We start from the raw sequence: 15,546 nt of genomic DNA on the forward strand, positions 1-15,546 counted from the left end.
TTGTTCGTTTCGTTAAACGAACGAACATGAACAATGGTCCCGTTCGTTCATTTATGTTCGTGAACGTTCGTTTGTGTTGTTCATTTACGTTCGTTTATGTTGTTCGTTTACGTTCACTTAAGTTTACTTATGTTCATATATGTTTAGTTGTTTTTTTTATTATTATTTTACTATATTATATGTACGTTTATGTTTATATATGTTCAATTGTGTTTGTTAACTAAAACATAGTTTTTCCTCCTGATAGCTCTATCTTGAACACGATCAAATATATTCATCATCTTATTTCTCAAGCCATAACATCAAAACAGGAACTCATAATAGGAAACAAAACCTTTGCTTCTGTGAGAAATAGGTGACAATTGGAACTTCATCTGAAATATATATCATCAGTTTTCAACTACATTGCACATCCTATGCATTCTATCGTATGTAATTCACTTTTGCTATGTTACCTTAACTTTTTGTTAGAATTCATTGAACAAAACAAATCATTTTAATGAAATTTCGGAATGGTTCATAAGGTTTTGACAACTTTTTTTGTGTTCCTTTCTCTTTCTTTTGTCTGCAGTTCGAGCTATAAACGAACTGAACGTTCAACGAACCATTTGTAAACCGTTCGGCAGAAAGTTCGTTTATTTAATAAATGAACGAACATAAACACAAATTCTTTTTAGTTTAGTTAAACAAACGAACATGAACATTGATTTCATTCGTTCATTTATGTTCGTGAACGTTTGTTTACGTTCGTTTAAGTTTACTTATATTCATATATGTTTAATTGTTTTTTTATTACATTACTATTTATATGTTCGATTATGTTTATATATGTTCAATTGTGTTTGCTTATCTTTGTTCGTTTATGTTTGTTTAGTATGTTCACAAACATAAACGAACGAACGTGAACAAGTCCTTTTCATGTTCGTTTACAGCCCTATTGTTAGTCCAAAACCCGAAATCAAACAATCCAAGATGTACTTTATTATCAACAAAATATACTTTTGATAATTATAGTTAGCCCGTAACAAAGTTAATCTAGTCCAACAACATGACTCATGTCGAATAGGATGGTCATCTTAGAAAATGCCACAGAAATCATAATTGAATAAATTCATAATTTTTATGATTATTCCTAAAAAACAAACACAACATAAAAGCTAGCATTATATACATACTTATATTTGGATAATCTATAATTAAGAATATAATATAATAATTTGATAAATCAATTTATCCACATAAGCAATGTTATCTATGACCAATAATTGGTCACCCCAAAATAACTTTACAAAATGAAAGGACTACAAATTGTCCTACAATGATTTTCTATACATCTTTGAAAACAAGAGTTTTTGAATGAAATGTATCTAAGCCTTCCCCCTCATAGATCTCCATGCTTGCTTCTTTTTATCCCACATACGTTTCACTCTTTTGCTTATTTTCCGTTTTCTAAATTTATCTCGATCTTTTAACCAGTCCACATAATCCTTTCCCTTTTTGCACTCAACAAAGTCAGCTAAATCATCAAAATCAGTCACATTACCCGACCCTAATAATCGGGTCTTGAGGTACATCTCCCCACTGCAAGTTTCTTCTATGCTATCTGGATCCAAACCTTGTGTTGGTGTGGAGTCATTTGAGGCATAAGCACTGCTGCTAAGAGAAGCATATGGAAACATTAGTACGCAATCTTTTACAAACACCTTTTTCAACGAGACAAAAAGTTTCAATTTTGTCCAATTCAGGCCAAACCTACAATAATGCCTTCTTGTTCTGCAATGCATAACAACAAACTGACTGGGCTCAAAGGATTCAGCTTCTCTGTTGCTTAATGCAATTTGGTGGAATGAATATATTCTTTTTAACCAACTCTGAATGGACTTAATAATATGGGCAGGGTTTACTCTAATAAGCTATATATGGGTGTTTCCTTTTGACTTAATGCAGAAAGAATAACCCCAAGTGTTTGAATTAGGATTGCTTTTTTTTACACAGAGACAATGTATCACATGTATGTAAGCAAAGTGCTGCTATATCAAAAGAATAAACAGAAAATGTAAACTTGCATGATAAGCATGTATTAAGGGATAAAAGCAAGAAATAGCAACACACTTCAACTTATTTATGTATTAATTATCATTGCAGTTTATTTAATCACAAAACTGTAGTTTCAATTTATTTATTTTCAGTCTGTTTTTGTCATTAAGACATTATACCTTGAAAAATCTAGCCGATTAGCAAATTGCTTTGTATTTGTATTGGTTGCTGACAAACTAATCCTTTACTTGCTATGATAAACAAATGAATTAAAGTAGGATGCTATTTCTTGCATGTAACCCCATCTTAGTTTAAACAAGTAGCTTAAGTAACATACCTCACATACAGTGCCCTTATCTTCTGAAACTTGGCTGCCACTACAAGAGGCTGCATCATTTGTTAAAGCTCACTCAGTTAGCATGACAATTGACAGTGAGAATAAGCACAAAAACAGAAATTTGACCTTTTCATAAATGGTAAGAGATGTTTCTGTTTGTGATGATAAATATCTGGGATCAGCTAATATCTTTAAGGCATCGATATTACCCTCTTCATAAACAAATAAATTAGTCAAAGCCATTATCACTGAAATGCAACTCTTGACTAAAAAATCAAGCCCGCTATCAAAGCCCAACGATAGCAATCCCAAAAAATGTATAAGCATCAGCCTTGATTCGTTACAGCTTTCCATAATGTTGTAGGAGAATTTTTGGATGGGAAGACGGATACTGAATTCTTTGAAACATTTGATAATGCCCAAAATAAAATCATACTCCATGGGATGTTGTTGGTTTTTTAGACACCAAATAGATTGAATCAATGAATTGCTCATTAGCATCAATAAAGATGCTAGAAGACAAATATCTTGCAGACTGGCGTCACCGTTGAGAGGAAGTTGGATGTCGTTATCATCATTAGCAACTCTCGTTAACATGCATTTTAAGAAAGATATAACCTCATCTCGGCATGCTATGTCAAGTACGTGAGGGGCAGTTTCGTCAATATACTCCATACAGGAACCTAAGAGGTCGAGTTTTTTCTTGAAAAACTGTCTTCGTAGATTTAAGTTCCATGAGTAATTCAATACAGTTATCGTTTCATCGAGATTCGCCCTTTTCGTAGGCTCGATACACGATTCGAAAGAAGGCCGAGAGCTTTCCGTGTGTAAAATGACCGAAATGCCACTATTGTTAGCTGAATGGTTCTCGGTTTTCAATTTGGACATGTGTCGTGTATACATGGTAACAGAGCTTTCGAATAACGGAAGGTAGTGATGGATAAGTCGTGAGGGCATTTCCGTAATTATGTCAAGATTAATTACATTGGAAACCAATGAAACGATATGGGCCTGCAATAAGTTTGGTGAAGAAAGGAAAACCGGATTTTGCAGCAAAATTCTGGCTGCAGTGATGCTTAGTCCCAATGATTTGTGACTATCATCAGACTGGGCCCACGTTATTTTATTAAGAAATTCCTCAAGATACCCTTCATTGGATATTGATAATGAAAAATGAGCAAATATCATCTCCATCAGTATTCCAAAGTCAGCAGAATTAGGGCCATGCTTAAATAAACATTGGTTAGCAGGAGACAAAGAATGAATCAAGTGCAAATACTTTCTCACACGCCCATGCACCAGAAGCTCGTCTATAAATACCTGTTAAGATCACATATCATCAAAACATGCAAATTACTATCTTAATATATAATATAGATAAAAATCAGCCGTTCAATATATATATATATATATATATATATATATATATATATATATATATATATATATATATATATATATATATAATTACCTCAAGGATTGTCGTGATAGAAGGAATGCAGGGATGAAAGAGGTGTAAAGATGCAACCTCAGCAAAGGAATCAGAAGAATTCTCACCAATACACATGCATTGACAAGAAGAATGTGAATTCTTCATATCTGCTACTTGAAGTAAACTTAACTTTTTGAATATCAGAAGAAAAGCTCTTCCGCTTTCCAAATAATGTTTTTGGGGTAGATGAAATGCCATTGTCAAGGTTACCACACAACATCTTATCAGTAGATTTACTTCTTCCAGTTGAAGAGAGACATCATGCAACTGCTTCAACCTCTTTTCAAGATCCTTAAAGAGGGTATTGGAGAGTGTACATAAATCCCTTAAACTCAACCTAACTTCACCCTCATTTGTTTTCATGAACAATTCATTTTGATCGCCTCCTTTGCCTACAGAAAGTTGTTGCTTTGAAGATAACTGAACGAGCAAATAATATGTGCTTTTCAAGAGTTGTGACTTGATACCCTGATTATAAAACAAAAATAAAAGTTACAAGCTGGAAGCGGCTTAGAAGAGGGTGTTATTGATTATACATTTATACTATACATGATATTATAATATATATATATATATATATATATATATATATATATATATATATATATATATATATATATGATACCTACAACTCTGTAAAAAAAGATGCAACAAACAAGAAAACAGAAATAGAAACAAAATTCAGAAACTGTTCTGCATGGCTATGCTATGTAAGGGACTGTTTCTTTCTTTTCCTTAAAGTGTTGTTTTGAATGGATAAGTGATGTTTCTTTGGAATAACTGATATAGAGTAGACAAAGAATGTTTCTTTTTTGGAGTGAATTACATTTTACCCTTGCATCTATAAATAATGCTCAATAGCAAATTACTATTTATCTGAGAACTGTTATAACTTAAAATTGTAAACGACAAATCATAAAAATCGAAATATACTTAAAAAACAATTGCTATAAATAATGATACAAATGCAATAATAGTCAGTCACAATATGATTAAGTAACTTGAATAAAAAAGAAACAAGTACTGAGTCCTGTATGCGTCTGAAAGGACTAAGTCATTTCAAGATTTGATAAGAAATTAAAAAATTCATGAGAAAATTGGTAAACTTCAAACTTAGAATGTGAAAGGGAAACAACCCACATTAATTTGCAACAATCCACAAGTCATATATGAATTGAAAAAGTACCAAATTTTTTCTAAAAGGGACGGAGTACAAAATGGAAAAATCATAAACAGATACCGAAAGGGAGAAACAAACAAGTTAATTGCTTGAAAATTTGTACCTCGTGAGATTCAAGGGAGGAAATCAAGGTTTTAAAAATGTAGTTCGTTGTTGGAGGGTCTAAGGTGTTACTATCATGTGGCTTTTTGAGCTTGAGCTTACTCTTTTTAACAACCATCTCCGCCTGCATACACAAACAGAAACAGAAACAGATGCAGTTATGCTGAAAGATTTTTCAAATTGTTGATTAATTTTGCCAATGGAACAGGGAAAAGAGAAGTAGAGAACTAAGAAGAGAGAAAATGAAACAACATGAACTGACTTCAATCCAGTTAGCTACAAAAACCACATTCTTAAGCATGGTCTGATTGCAACGAAAAGGCAAGCATAATGATAAGGAAAATGATCCACAAATATGCAAACCACCAGCTCACTTGCGATAAATAACACATTTTAGGATAGGGCAAAGTTTCTTTGTTCCATTGGATCTACAATTTTGTGTTACCCTCTGAAAAATATTGGTGTATTCCCAGAATACCATTAAATATGGTGCAACATTTAATCTTATGGCTACTTCCAGAGAAAGCAAGGATATGTTGAGAACTTCACAAATAGTCAGAACTTTGTATTCCTTCATATCGTGTTTCCAAGCTAGCTATAGACGTTTAAATTATAGGCTTAAGATGTTAAGCAAACTAAGAGAACTTACAGTACCACATGTAAGATAGATAGGAATAAACGTCCTGTTGGGGTGAAGTCAACCTATTGTAAATTATCTCATCTACAAAAGGTATTCCCTTCTTCTAGGAAAAGAAGTGATAAAGAACCTGATGGAAAAAAGAAAAACTAGAGCAATCTAACATGCAAAGGAAAAGATAATAGAGCGCGATGAACCGCTTAAACTTCTTAAAGCTGGTTTTTGAACCTATCGAGATATTGACAACCATTAGGTCCAGGAACGTGTTTGTGTGACGTAAATGCACGTTTATTTTAGAGGCTTGAAACATAACTGTAGGAATAACGATTTTTAAAACCTCAAATCTCTCTCAAGCATTTCATCAAACAGTTGGTAGGCAAATGTGACGATGTGTTTGAGTGGAGTTGACAGACAACTCTCTTAAGATCAACCACCAAATCGTCTTCAATTTCAATTTCACGTTAATGTTAGAACTTCAAAGAAAGATCGAGACACTGCAACTGCATTGAGCATTAATTGTCACTGTATACCTATTTCCTGAGTACTAAAAGCAAGAAAGCATGCTTCAGGTATAGTCACTTTCGTCGATCCAAGTTGAATTCACAAAAGAAATTTTACCAAATAAAGTAGTTTTTGGTAGAAACTGAAGTAGGCACGAGCTCAAATCAGAAATGCATCTTCTAGAGTTCTAGTTCTAGAACATGAATTCTTATACGGACTTGATGGCAAGCAGGTCATCGAGTTTTTGACCAAAATGGTGATTTCGAATTTTTCAGGTATTGTGGTGCTCTGATTATATTAACCTAAACATTATTATTTTCTGACAACAATAAAATTGACTAATTTATTTCATTTCTGTAAAAGATTTATTTTAATATTTTTAGAAAAATACTTCACAAAAACATTAATATCATATGATATTATAAAATTTAATATTTAACTCCTTTGTAACTCTCAAGAGAGAAGAGAGGATGAGATTTTTTAGCTAGGGTATATTACTATTAGAATGATGAAGTGGCCGAAAAATACAAGCTTTATGCTCATTTATATAGTTGTCAAGAAACTCTATAAATCCTATATTTGAACATAAAATATAATTATTTTAAATCCCGATAATTATCTACTTTTTTTCATTAAATAAAGCATTCTAGATTTCCATCCAAGGAACCCAAAACCGTCCACATTAAGAGGTTTATAGAATCTCTCATTTGCTCAACTATTAAGCAACTATCAAGCAGCTATTGCACTTCTAATTAATTCCAATTGACCTCAAATTAATTCTGATCAATTATTAATTAATTTAATCTACTTCTAATTAATTTATTGATCATATAACAAACTAATAAATTATTTCTTCTCTCGACAAATGTCATTCTAATCAGTTTCTAGTTATGAGGGCAACCCAAAAAAAACTTTGTTTCTAATTATAAGTTTATACCAATTTAATTATGAGCTTAGACACCTTAATCCAACAAAAGCTTACTTCCACCATGAGATCCATTATTGTTGTTTGTTCTTCTTTCTTGAATGTAGACTTGCCTTCCAGCTAACTGTATCGGGGATGCCTGAAATAATAATAGACACAACATCAACCAAGTTTAGAAGGCTATTTTATACCAAAAGAACTTTGCTTCTAATTACAAGTTTATACCAATTTAATTATGAGCTTAGACACCTTAATCTAACAAAAGCTTACTTCTACCATGAGATCCATTATTGTTGTTTGTTCTTCTTTCTTGAATGTAGACTTGCCTTCCAGCTAACTGTATTAGGGATGCCTGAAATAATAATAGACACAACATCAACCAAGTTTAGAAGGCTATTTTAGGTACATAAATACACAAGAAAAATGGAGGTAAAAAACATTAAGGTTAAACCTCAATGGCCTTCTAAACACTACCAACATCCTCAAACTCAGCAAAGGCAAAGCAAATACAACATCCTATATATGCACAATGTGACAACCGTCAATTTCTGGTTAAGTCAAAGTCAAATAAAGTCAACAAGTCAAACTGGTCCACTCAACTAGCTCAATTATATGTTAAGGCTTACTCTAAAAATACTAATGAACAATTCTATATGTTAATACAAAGTATCATTTAGAGGTTTCATATGTTTAGAAAATTTAAACCCTAAATAGGGTAAGTGTTGTAACTACTCGATAAAACACTATTACATACCCTTCGGGGGCGTATAACATTCATAACGAGGCTTAACGGGGTTTACAAACCTTGCATTAAGAGGCTAAACACTAACAAAGGTCACAAACAAAGTCTCTCTTAATCTCTCTCGCTCTATCTCTCTCTCCCAAATCTCTCTCAAAATCACTTTTTCACTTTTTATAATCACTCGGGGCATCCCGACCCTTAACTTAGTTAAAAACCACTCGAAACGGGAAGATTATTTGAAAAACAGCAATGTAGGGCCGAAGCCACCCCTAGGACCGAAGTACCCTCAGGACCAAAGCCCTAGAGTCGAACCCTCCTTAAGGCCGAAACATCCCTTCGCTTCATGGCATTTTCAGACCGAACCTTCTCTCGGTTCATCTCGCCTTCGGTCCTCGGTTCACCTCATTCTCGCTTCCCACTCGATGAACCTCGCATGCGAGCTTTCTCGGACCGCACCCATCTTCGGGTCTCAACCTTCTTGGACCGAACCTTCGGTTCTGACCCTCAGAACTTCGCAGGTTCGCCTCTTGGTCCCGGTTTTTTACCACTTTCGCGTTTTAAGCTCATTTTTGATGATTTTCACGGGGGATTTTCACCCAAACTCATATTTTGACATATAAGACCCCATAAATTCATATTTTAATCATATTTTGGGGAAATCTTTACTATAGATAATATCTTTTGTACAAGACATTATCTAAGGGTTGGTTGACTTTTCCAAGAAGTTATGACACCATACCTACTTTATGTCACTATTTGTCATACCCCAAAACCGGAACGGCGGAAATGTTTTGGGGTGGATGACGTCATGTCAAGTATCACAACACATGCATTATAGTAATCAAAGTACAACAAAACATTGCATTAATAGTAACAGTTTTACATGGTTTACATTACAATATATCAAAGTAATACAAGTAAATAATATAGGTCCAGCTTGGTACTAAACTGTCTTCGTCAGAAGCTCTGGGGATGTACCTGTCTAATGCTGACCTGAGAATACAAGTTATTTGAAAAGCGAGTATCAGCATTTTTACAAATGCTGGTGAGTTCATAAGTATTTAGTGTCATTTTATTCAAATAACTTTAAGAAAAGTGGTAGTTTTAGAGTATCCAATAAATTAGAGTCTTTTCCAGAAAATCCTATATTTTCTTTAATAAAGGCAGTCTTCTACCAAGACTGGACGGAGTTATGTGGTAAAAAGTAGTTTTCCCTTAATCGCTATCATTATCAAAATACAAAATTTGATCATTAAAGAAAGCAAGAGAAATCAGGGAAAATAACATATGCCTCAGCAGTGAAGACTGCTGACTAAGGCAAAAGGACTCATAGACTCCAGGAGAGTATCGAACAAACGACACGCCTGGCTCAGTCTAACAAAGGGAGACACAGACCCCAGATGGTACCAAATGAAAGGTACGGCTAGCAAGGTCTAAAAACAGAGACTACAGACCCCATACAGTATCAAATGAAAGATACAGCTAGCAAGGTCTAAAACAGTGTGACTCTGAGAGTGGGTTTTCAGCATACAGTGTAAAGTACAGTGTAAAATACAGTGTGAAATATTGTTACCTTAAGGCCATGAATTATAAGGTAACCTGGGATACTCGTAACCATACTAACCGAAACTAGAGTACCTAACGCCCTGCAAGTGTCTATAAAATATGACATTTGTCACCCCTTGTCTTGGTAGGCCGTGGACTATAGCTAGCAGTCAGGGTGCAGGGGTGTCAATCTCGTATAGATCTATACACACAATGTCCGCTCTCCCTACAGGAGACTCTGGTTACCAACTAGACGACGGAGAAGGCTGTGTCCCGAAGATGCATCCCAAATAGTGGGTAGTGTGTTTCTAATATAAGTGTTGAACTAAAGGTAGAGACTCATAACTGAACTGACTAGAGTAAACCTATATGGCTATGCTCGTATACATAATATATAACTAATGAATCAAACGACCTTCGGACGGAAATCCGATCCCACCAGACCACATCTCAGCGAAGAAAAGGAAATAGGGCGGATAAACCTTCCTAAGTCCTTCAATCATTATTTATATGCATCTATACAAGCACAGGCATACATCTAACTACGGTTGAGTGTGTAACAAGTGGAAACATATCGTGAAGTATAACCAAATTGTGATGTATAACTGAATCGTGTGGAATAACCGAATCGTGAAGTATAAGCGTACGGTGTGGAATAACCGAATCGTGAAGTATAAGCGTACAGTGTGGATTAACCGAATCGTGAAGTATAAGCGTACCAAATATAAGTGTATCACGAAGTGGAAGCGACAACAGGTGAAGTAAGAGCGTCTAACAGGTATAAGCGACTACAGGTATAAGCGAAATAGAAGCAATAACAAGTATAAACGCATCACGAAGTGAAAGCCTTATCAAGTAGGAGTTTAAACTAAGAGGGAGTATCAAAACATGGAAGAAAACCTTTATACTTGAGAAAATCACAACTTGGTGTTCTTTGGTAAAATAAGTTTGAAAACCTTTAGAAATTCTTTGGAAACTTTTCATAAACCAGTTTAAAATGAACTTTGATAAAACAGTATAAGTAAGAGTTTTGAACAAGTGAAAACCTTTTGGAAAACCATTTGTAGTATCCTACTTGGTAAACAGTTTACAGTGTGGTAAATCCTTGTGCATGCGGGTTATCAATCACATGTGATTGATATGATAACTGGCATGTTTAACTTGTATTCCCCCCTATAAAACATGTAAAAACATTTAAAAGGTTCATTCAGGGGTATGAACTCACCTGGTGTAAGTGGATCCGACGAAGGTGTCGGTTGGGTGCTCGGTGTCAAGTAAAGACTTGGACACACTTAGCGACCTATTTAACATATGATAACATATGTTCACATACAATTAGTACATTTAATACTAATTAAACAAGTATACACACTCTGAGGAGCGGAAAACACTTTGGTTAAGTGTTTGGGGTGTCCCGGGTAACATTTAAGGGCTTGAATGACTTAGGAATGGAGTTTACTCTTCAAGAGTAAACTCTATATACATAGTTCACGGCCCTGGGACAACTCCCCATGAGTTTACGGCCGTAAACTCATGGTGAGGGTTTTCTAGGATGCTTAAAGGCCTTATCTCAATTGTGGAATTTTGCTAGGTCCAAATATAAAATGTATGAATGGGTTTAAGGCACTTAAATGGACCAAATGGGAGTTTACGGCCCCAACCATGGGAGTTTACGGCCGTAAGCTCCTATTGACACATTCCTTGGGTGTTTTAAGGGCTTAAGTGGTAGAGAATAAATCCTATGTATTTTTCCAAGTCAAATGAAGGAGGTTGGGCACCTTTTGGGCACCTAATGGGAGTTTACGGCCCATGAACCACCTCCATGGGAGTTCACGGCCGTGAACTCCTACTCCCTTAGTTTTATTAAAGTTTAAGGCCCTTATTTCAATCCTAGTAATTTATAATGAAGTATAAGGCCATTTGGGGGGATTAAAACTACCATTTGACATGGTTTGGAGGTGTTTACGACCTAGGCATGTGCTTGGTCCGTAAACTCCTTTTTACCCTTCATTTCTTAGTGTTTAATTGTTCCAAACCCGAAATAGCAAGTCCCTAATTTATGTCTTAAGCCTAAGGGTGGTTTGGGAGTGTTTTGGACATGATTTAACAAACTTAGAGGGTGTTTACGGCCTAAGCATGTGCTTGGGCCGTAAACCCTCTTTTATGCCCCAAAATTGATTTTTTTAAGGTGCAAACACTCCTAGGCTAAATCCTCAATTAGTTTCCAAGCTTTTAGGGACAAATTTGGGTCATTTTGGCCTCTTTTTAGGGGTTTACAGCCTAAGGAGGTTCTTAGGCCGTAAACTCCTCTTTGACAGCTTATATGGTCAAATTGTGTGCTATAATGACATGAAATGGGTTGTAAATCAAGCTAGGGTACAAGAACTTACGATTTGGAGGCGGAAACTTGCGGTTTTCGGGACGAAATCGGGTTTTATGAGAGAGAGTATAGAGAGAGGGTGAAAAAGGTTGAAATGGAGTTTACTATCCCTTATATAGGGGTTGGAGTTGAAGCTCAGTGGAAATCTACCCCATACTGCCGTTAAACGAGGCTTTTGGTCGCACCCGATTTAGTGGTCGTAATAAAATTAACTTTTTCCAAATTAATATGGAAATGTAAATTAAGTGTTTTTACTTTATCTTATTACAACGAATAACGACATAGAATATAAATAAATAAAACGTTTATTTATTTTACGACCTCAAATTAACGGAACTTTTATAAAATGGAATATTCCGTTAACGGTAACAGGGTAATGTAACGGAATAAACTTTGGGTTGTCACACTATTCACACTTTACCATATCAAATCACTGTCCTTTTATGCATTTTCCAACACTCCATCAGATTTACTTCCACAAAATCCACTTAAGACTCCATATTCTTCACCTTTTTCCCAAAAGTTTCATTCATCACATTCAAAGATCAAATATACTCTCTCTCTTTCTTTCTCAACTATTCCTCCCTGGAACCAAGAACTTTAGGAGGTCACGAGTCCTTCCCCCACAAACATATAGTTTACGGGAATTCTTATATTGAGAAGGGTTTTATTTATTTAAAATTTCATCTACTATCATAAGTACGAAAAATACTTGTACATTCCAGTCTTTGGGTCTTAAGACTATAAATCATTTATAAGGAAAATATTGGGTTTTCTTGAACAAACACCACATTTACTAATAACGGATTTCAACTCTTCCTACAAAAGCTTATGAACTCACCAACTTAATCGTTGACACTCTTTCAAAATTTACTTGTATTCTCAGGTAATTAATACAAACATGTGACTACCAGCTTTTGAGGATGGAACGCTTCGGCGTTAGTCAAAACATGTTATCATTATATTATAATCGATTTTTGAAACATGTACACTTATTAAACCATGTAACTTTCTTAATTATATTTATGATGGTTGTATTTACTTTTAGAACTATTATACTCGTTGTTGTGATACTATATATGAAGTCCTCCACCCCTAGACGTTTCCGCCATCCTTGGTTTGGGGTTGTGTCACACAAGTTAGATTATATACTAAAAAACATTTGGTAGCTAAAGAAATAACAAAAATAAGGACTACAACCTTTCGATTCTTTAAGAACACACCATCTTTCTTGATTCTCCCGAAATTCTTAAATTCTTGAAAAATATCGAGACTTGTAACAGACGTGGGCAAGTTCCTCACATAAACATATTTTGATTCACCAAATAAAACAATAAGAGAAAATGTATTCACCTTTTTCATTACATAAAGATTCCTTTGGAACATGAGGGGCAGTTTCAAGATCTTCAAATCCCCAAATAAAGATTCCTTTGGAACATAAATGTATTCACCTTTTCCAAATCCCCAAATGACGAATTTCTTATGCAAATATCGTCATATTTGTTCTTAGATCTTCAAACCCCCAAGCATTCTCCAAGTGTTCTTGACTTGGAAACCCCTCTTCTTTTACTATCCATCTCAGGAAATCATTCAAGGTGAGTTCATACCCCCATCTTTTCACGTTTTCTTCTAGTTTTAGGGGGAGAATACAAGTTACAACACCAAAACGCATGCTTAAACTCAAATGATAGCTTCCAACAGAAAAGTTACGGCTCAATCACGAACTGTTTTGACCATCTTAAACTCCATAACTTTCAAAACTGTTCAATATGCAAATGGTTCAGGATTTTACTTTTAAAATGACTACTTGCATATTTTCATATAATTTTTCTATGATTTATGATGATTTTTACAAAATTGTCTATCACTGTAGCAAAGATTTCGGACCAGTCAATGAAAATGGTCATTTTGACACTAGTTAGGGATTATTAAAAACCATAATAACAATTATGAGTATACTAGACACATTTTTTGAAATTTCGGAGTTTACGGATTTAGATTTCGACTCACGATGATTTTTCTGTGATTTTACAAAAACAGTGACAGAAAAGTAAAGTTGGATACAAACAATTTACAAGTTATTAACACTTTGTAATGTGTTAAGCAAAGTATTTATCCATGATGACTATATTATTTACTTGTGTTTTCTATTAAGTTACACTTAAATAACATAAATATTCATTCATTAAAAGGGTTTTTATCCATTACAAACATACAAGATGCACTATGACAAGTATAGTTTATGTTTTGTTACTTTACTAATCACTACAAACAATTCAGTTTTCACTACAAAAGAGTTGTTCCATCACTATAACATACATGATAAACTATAATAGGTATAGGTTATGTTACATCAACTCTAAGAACTTACTAAGGAATGTTATATTCCTACTACAAAAAGGTTTATCAATTACACTACACGTAAACTCGTTAAATTTGGTTGTAAGGCACTACTTCATTGTACTCTTAGAGTACTGGTTAAAAATCATGTTGTTATAGCCAGAGTCTCTTGTAGGGAGAGCGTGATACTTGTATATAGATCTATATTGAGATTGATAACCCACACCTAAGCTGCTTGCAACAGCTTGGTCGGCAGGTCAGGGGTGACAAATGTCATAACATTTCGACGCCTGAAGAACGTCGTAACAGGTCAACTATGTCATAGTATGGTTATAATAACTCACATAGGGAAATAACGACATATATAGTTTATGGGAATTCTTATATTAAGAAGGGTTTTATTTATTTAAAATTTCATATACTATCATAAGTACGGAAAATACTTGTACATTCCAGTCTTTGGGTCTTAAGACTACAAATCATTTATAAGGAAAATATTGGGTTTTTCTTGAACAAACACCACATTTACTAATAACGGATTTCAACTCTTCCTACAAAAGCTTATGAACTCACCAACTTAATCGTTGACACTCTTTCAAAATTTACTTGTATTCTCAGGTAATTAATACAAACATGTGACTACCAGCTTTTGAGGATGGAACACTTCGGCGTTATTCAAAACATGTTATCATTATATTGTAATCGATTTTTGAAACATGTACACTTATTAAACCATGTAACTTTCTTGATTATATTTATGATGGTTGTATTTACTTTGAGAACTATTATACTTGTTGTTGTGATACTATACATGAATTCCTCCACCACCGGACGTTTCCGCCATCCTTGGTTTGGGGGTGTGACAGATTGATATCAGAGCATTGTTTATAGTGAACTAAGTATATCGAACCACATAAGATATATCAACTATAAACACATTGGGACTAAAATTCTCTGATTTAAATGTTTTCATACAATTATACTTTTAAAAATAGAACGGTATTTTATGAAAGGTATAGGTATATGCATGCATGATGGTATAGTGTTACAACTAAGAAAAACGCGAAAGATAAAAATAGAGGAGTTGTGAACTATGATTATGCCTTGGGTCATGCAATCAAGTCTGGGAGGAATATAACATGATCAACTATATTCGTTCGAGAAGTGACTAGCATAATGCCAAGGGATAGTTGTAGTGGGCAACAAGTCTATCAACCTATCAACACCCATACAAGAATTACATTAAGAATCAAACAAAACGTTTAAAATACTATAGGAGTGTTTTATGTTACTATAGCACAATATTTATGGATTCAGTATATGTCTCT

At 34.3% G+C, this 15,546-nt stretch overlaps 1 protein-coding gene across 8 annotated transcripts; it reads right to left on the reverse strand.

Moving 5' to 3' along the window:
• Positions 1–1,193: 1,193 nt before the first annotated feature.
• On the reverse strand, positions 1,194–6,770 carry LOC111907752 (uncharacterized). Of its 8 annotated transcripts, none has more exons than XM_023903564.3 (6): positions 6,404–6,770; positions 5,150–5,272; positions 3,846–4,334; positions 2,501–3,694; positions 2,375–2,424; positions 1,194–1,656 (listed from the first exon to the last, which is right to left on the reverse strand). In XM_023903564.3, the coding sequence occupies exons 2-6, from the start codon at positions 5,264–5,266 to the stop codon at positions 1,368–1,370; spliced, it is 2,139 nt and encodes a 712-aa protein (XP_023759332.1). In that variant the 5' UTR covers positions 5,267–5,272; positions 6,404–6,770; the 3' UTR covers positions 1,194–1,367. The 8 variants fall into 8 exon arrangements, with proteins under 8 accessions (XP_023759332.1, XP_023759327.1, XP_023759331.1 ...); XM_023903559.3 differs by having other exon boundaries at positions 5,150–6,329; XM_023903563.3 differs by having other exon boundaries at positions 6,316–6,770.
• Positions 6,771–15,546: the final 8,776 nt, after the last annotated feature.

This window comes from Lactuca sativa, chromosome 4, assembly GCF_002870075.4.
Source record: "Lactuca sativa cultivar Salinas chromosome 4, Lsat_Salinas_v11, whole genome shotgun sequence".
NCBI lineage: Eukaryota > Viridiplantae > Streptophyta > Magnoliopsida > Asterales > Asteraceae > Lactuca > Lactuca sativa.

Coding starts and splice junctions, on each gene's coding strand:
- LOC111907752 (XM_023903559.3), bottom strand. CDS start 5,278: ATGCAGGCGGAGATGGTTGTTAAAAAGAGTAAGCTCAAGCTCAAAAAG. Junction 4,335..5,149: donor CCTCCCTTGAATCTCACGAG/GTACAAATTTTC, acceptor TTTTATAATCAG/GGTATCAAGTCACAACTCTT. Junction 3,695..3,845: donor CTATCACGACAATCCTTGAG/GTAATTATATAT, acceptor TGATCTTAACAG/GTATTTATAGACGAGCTTCT.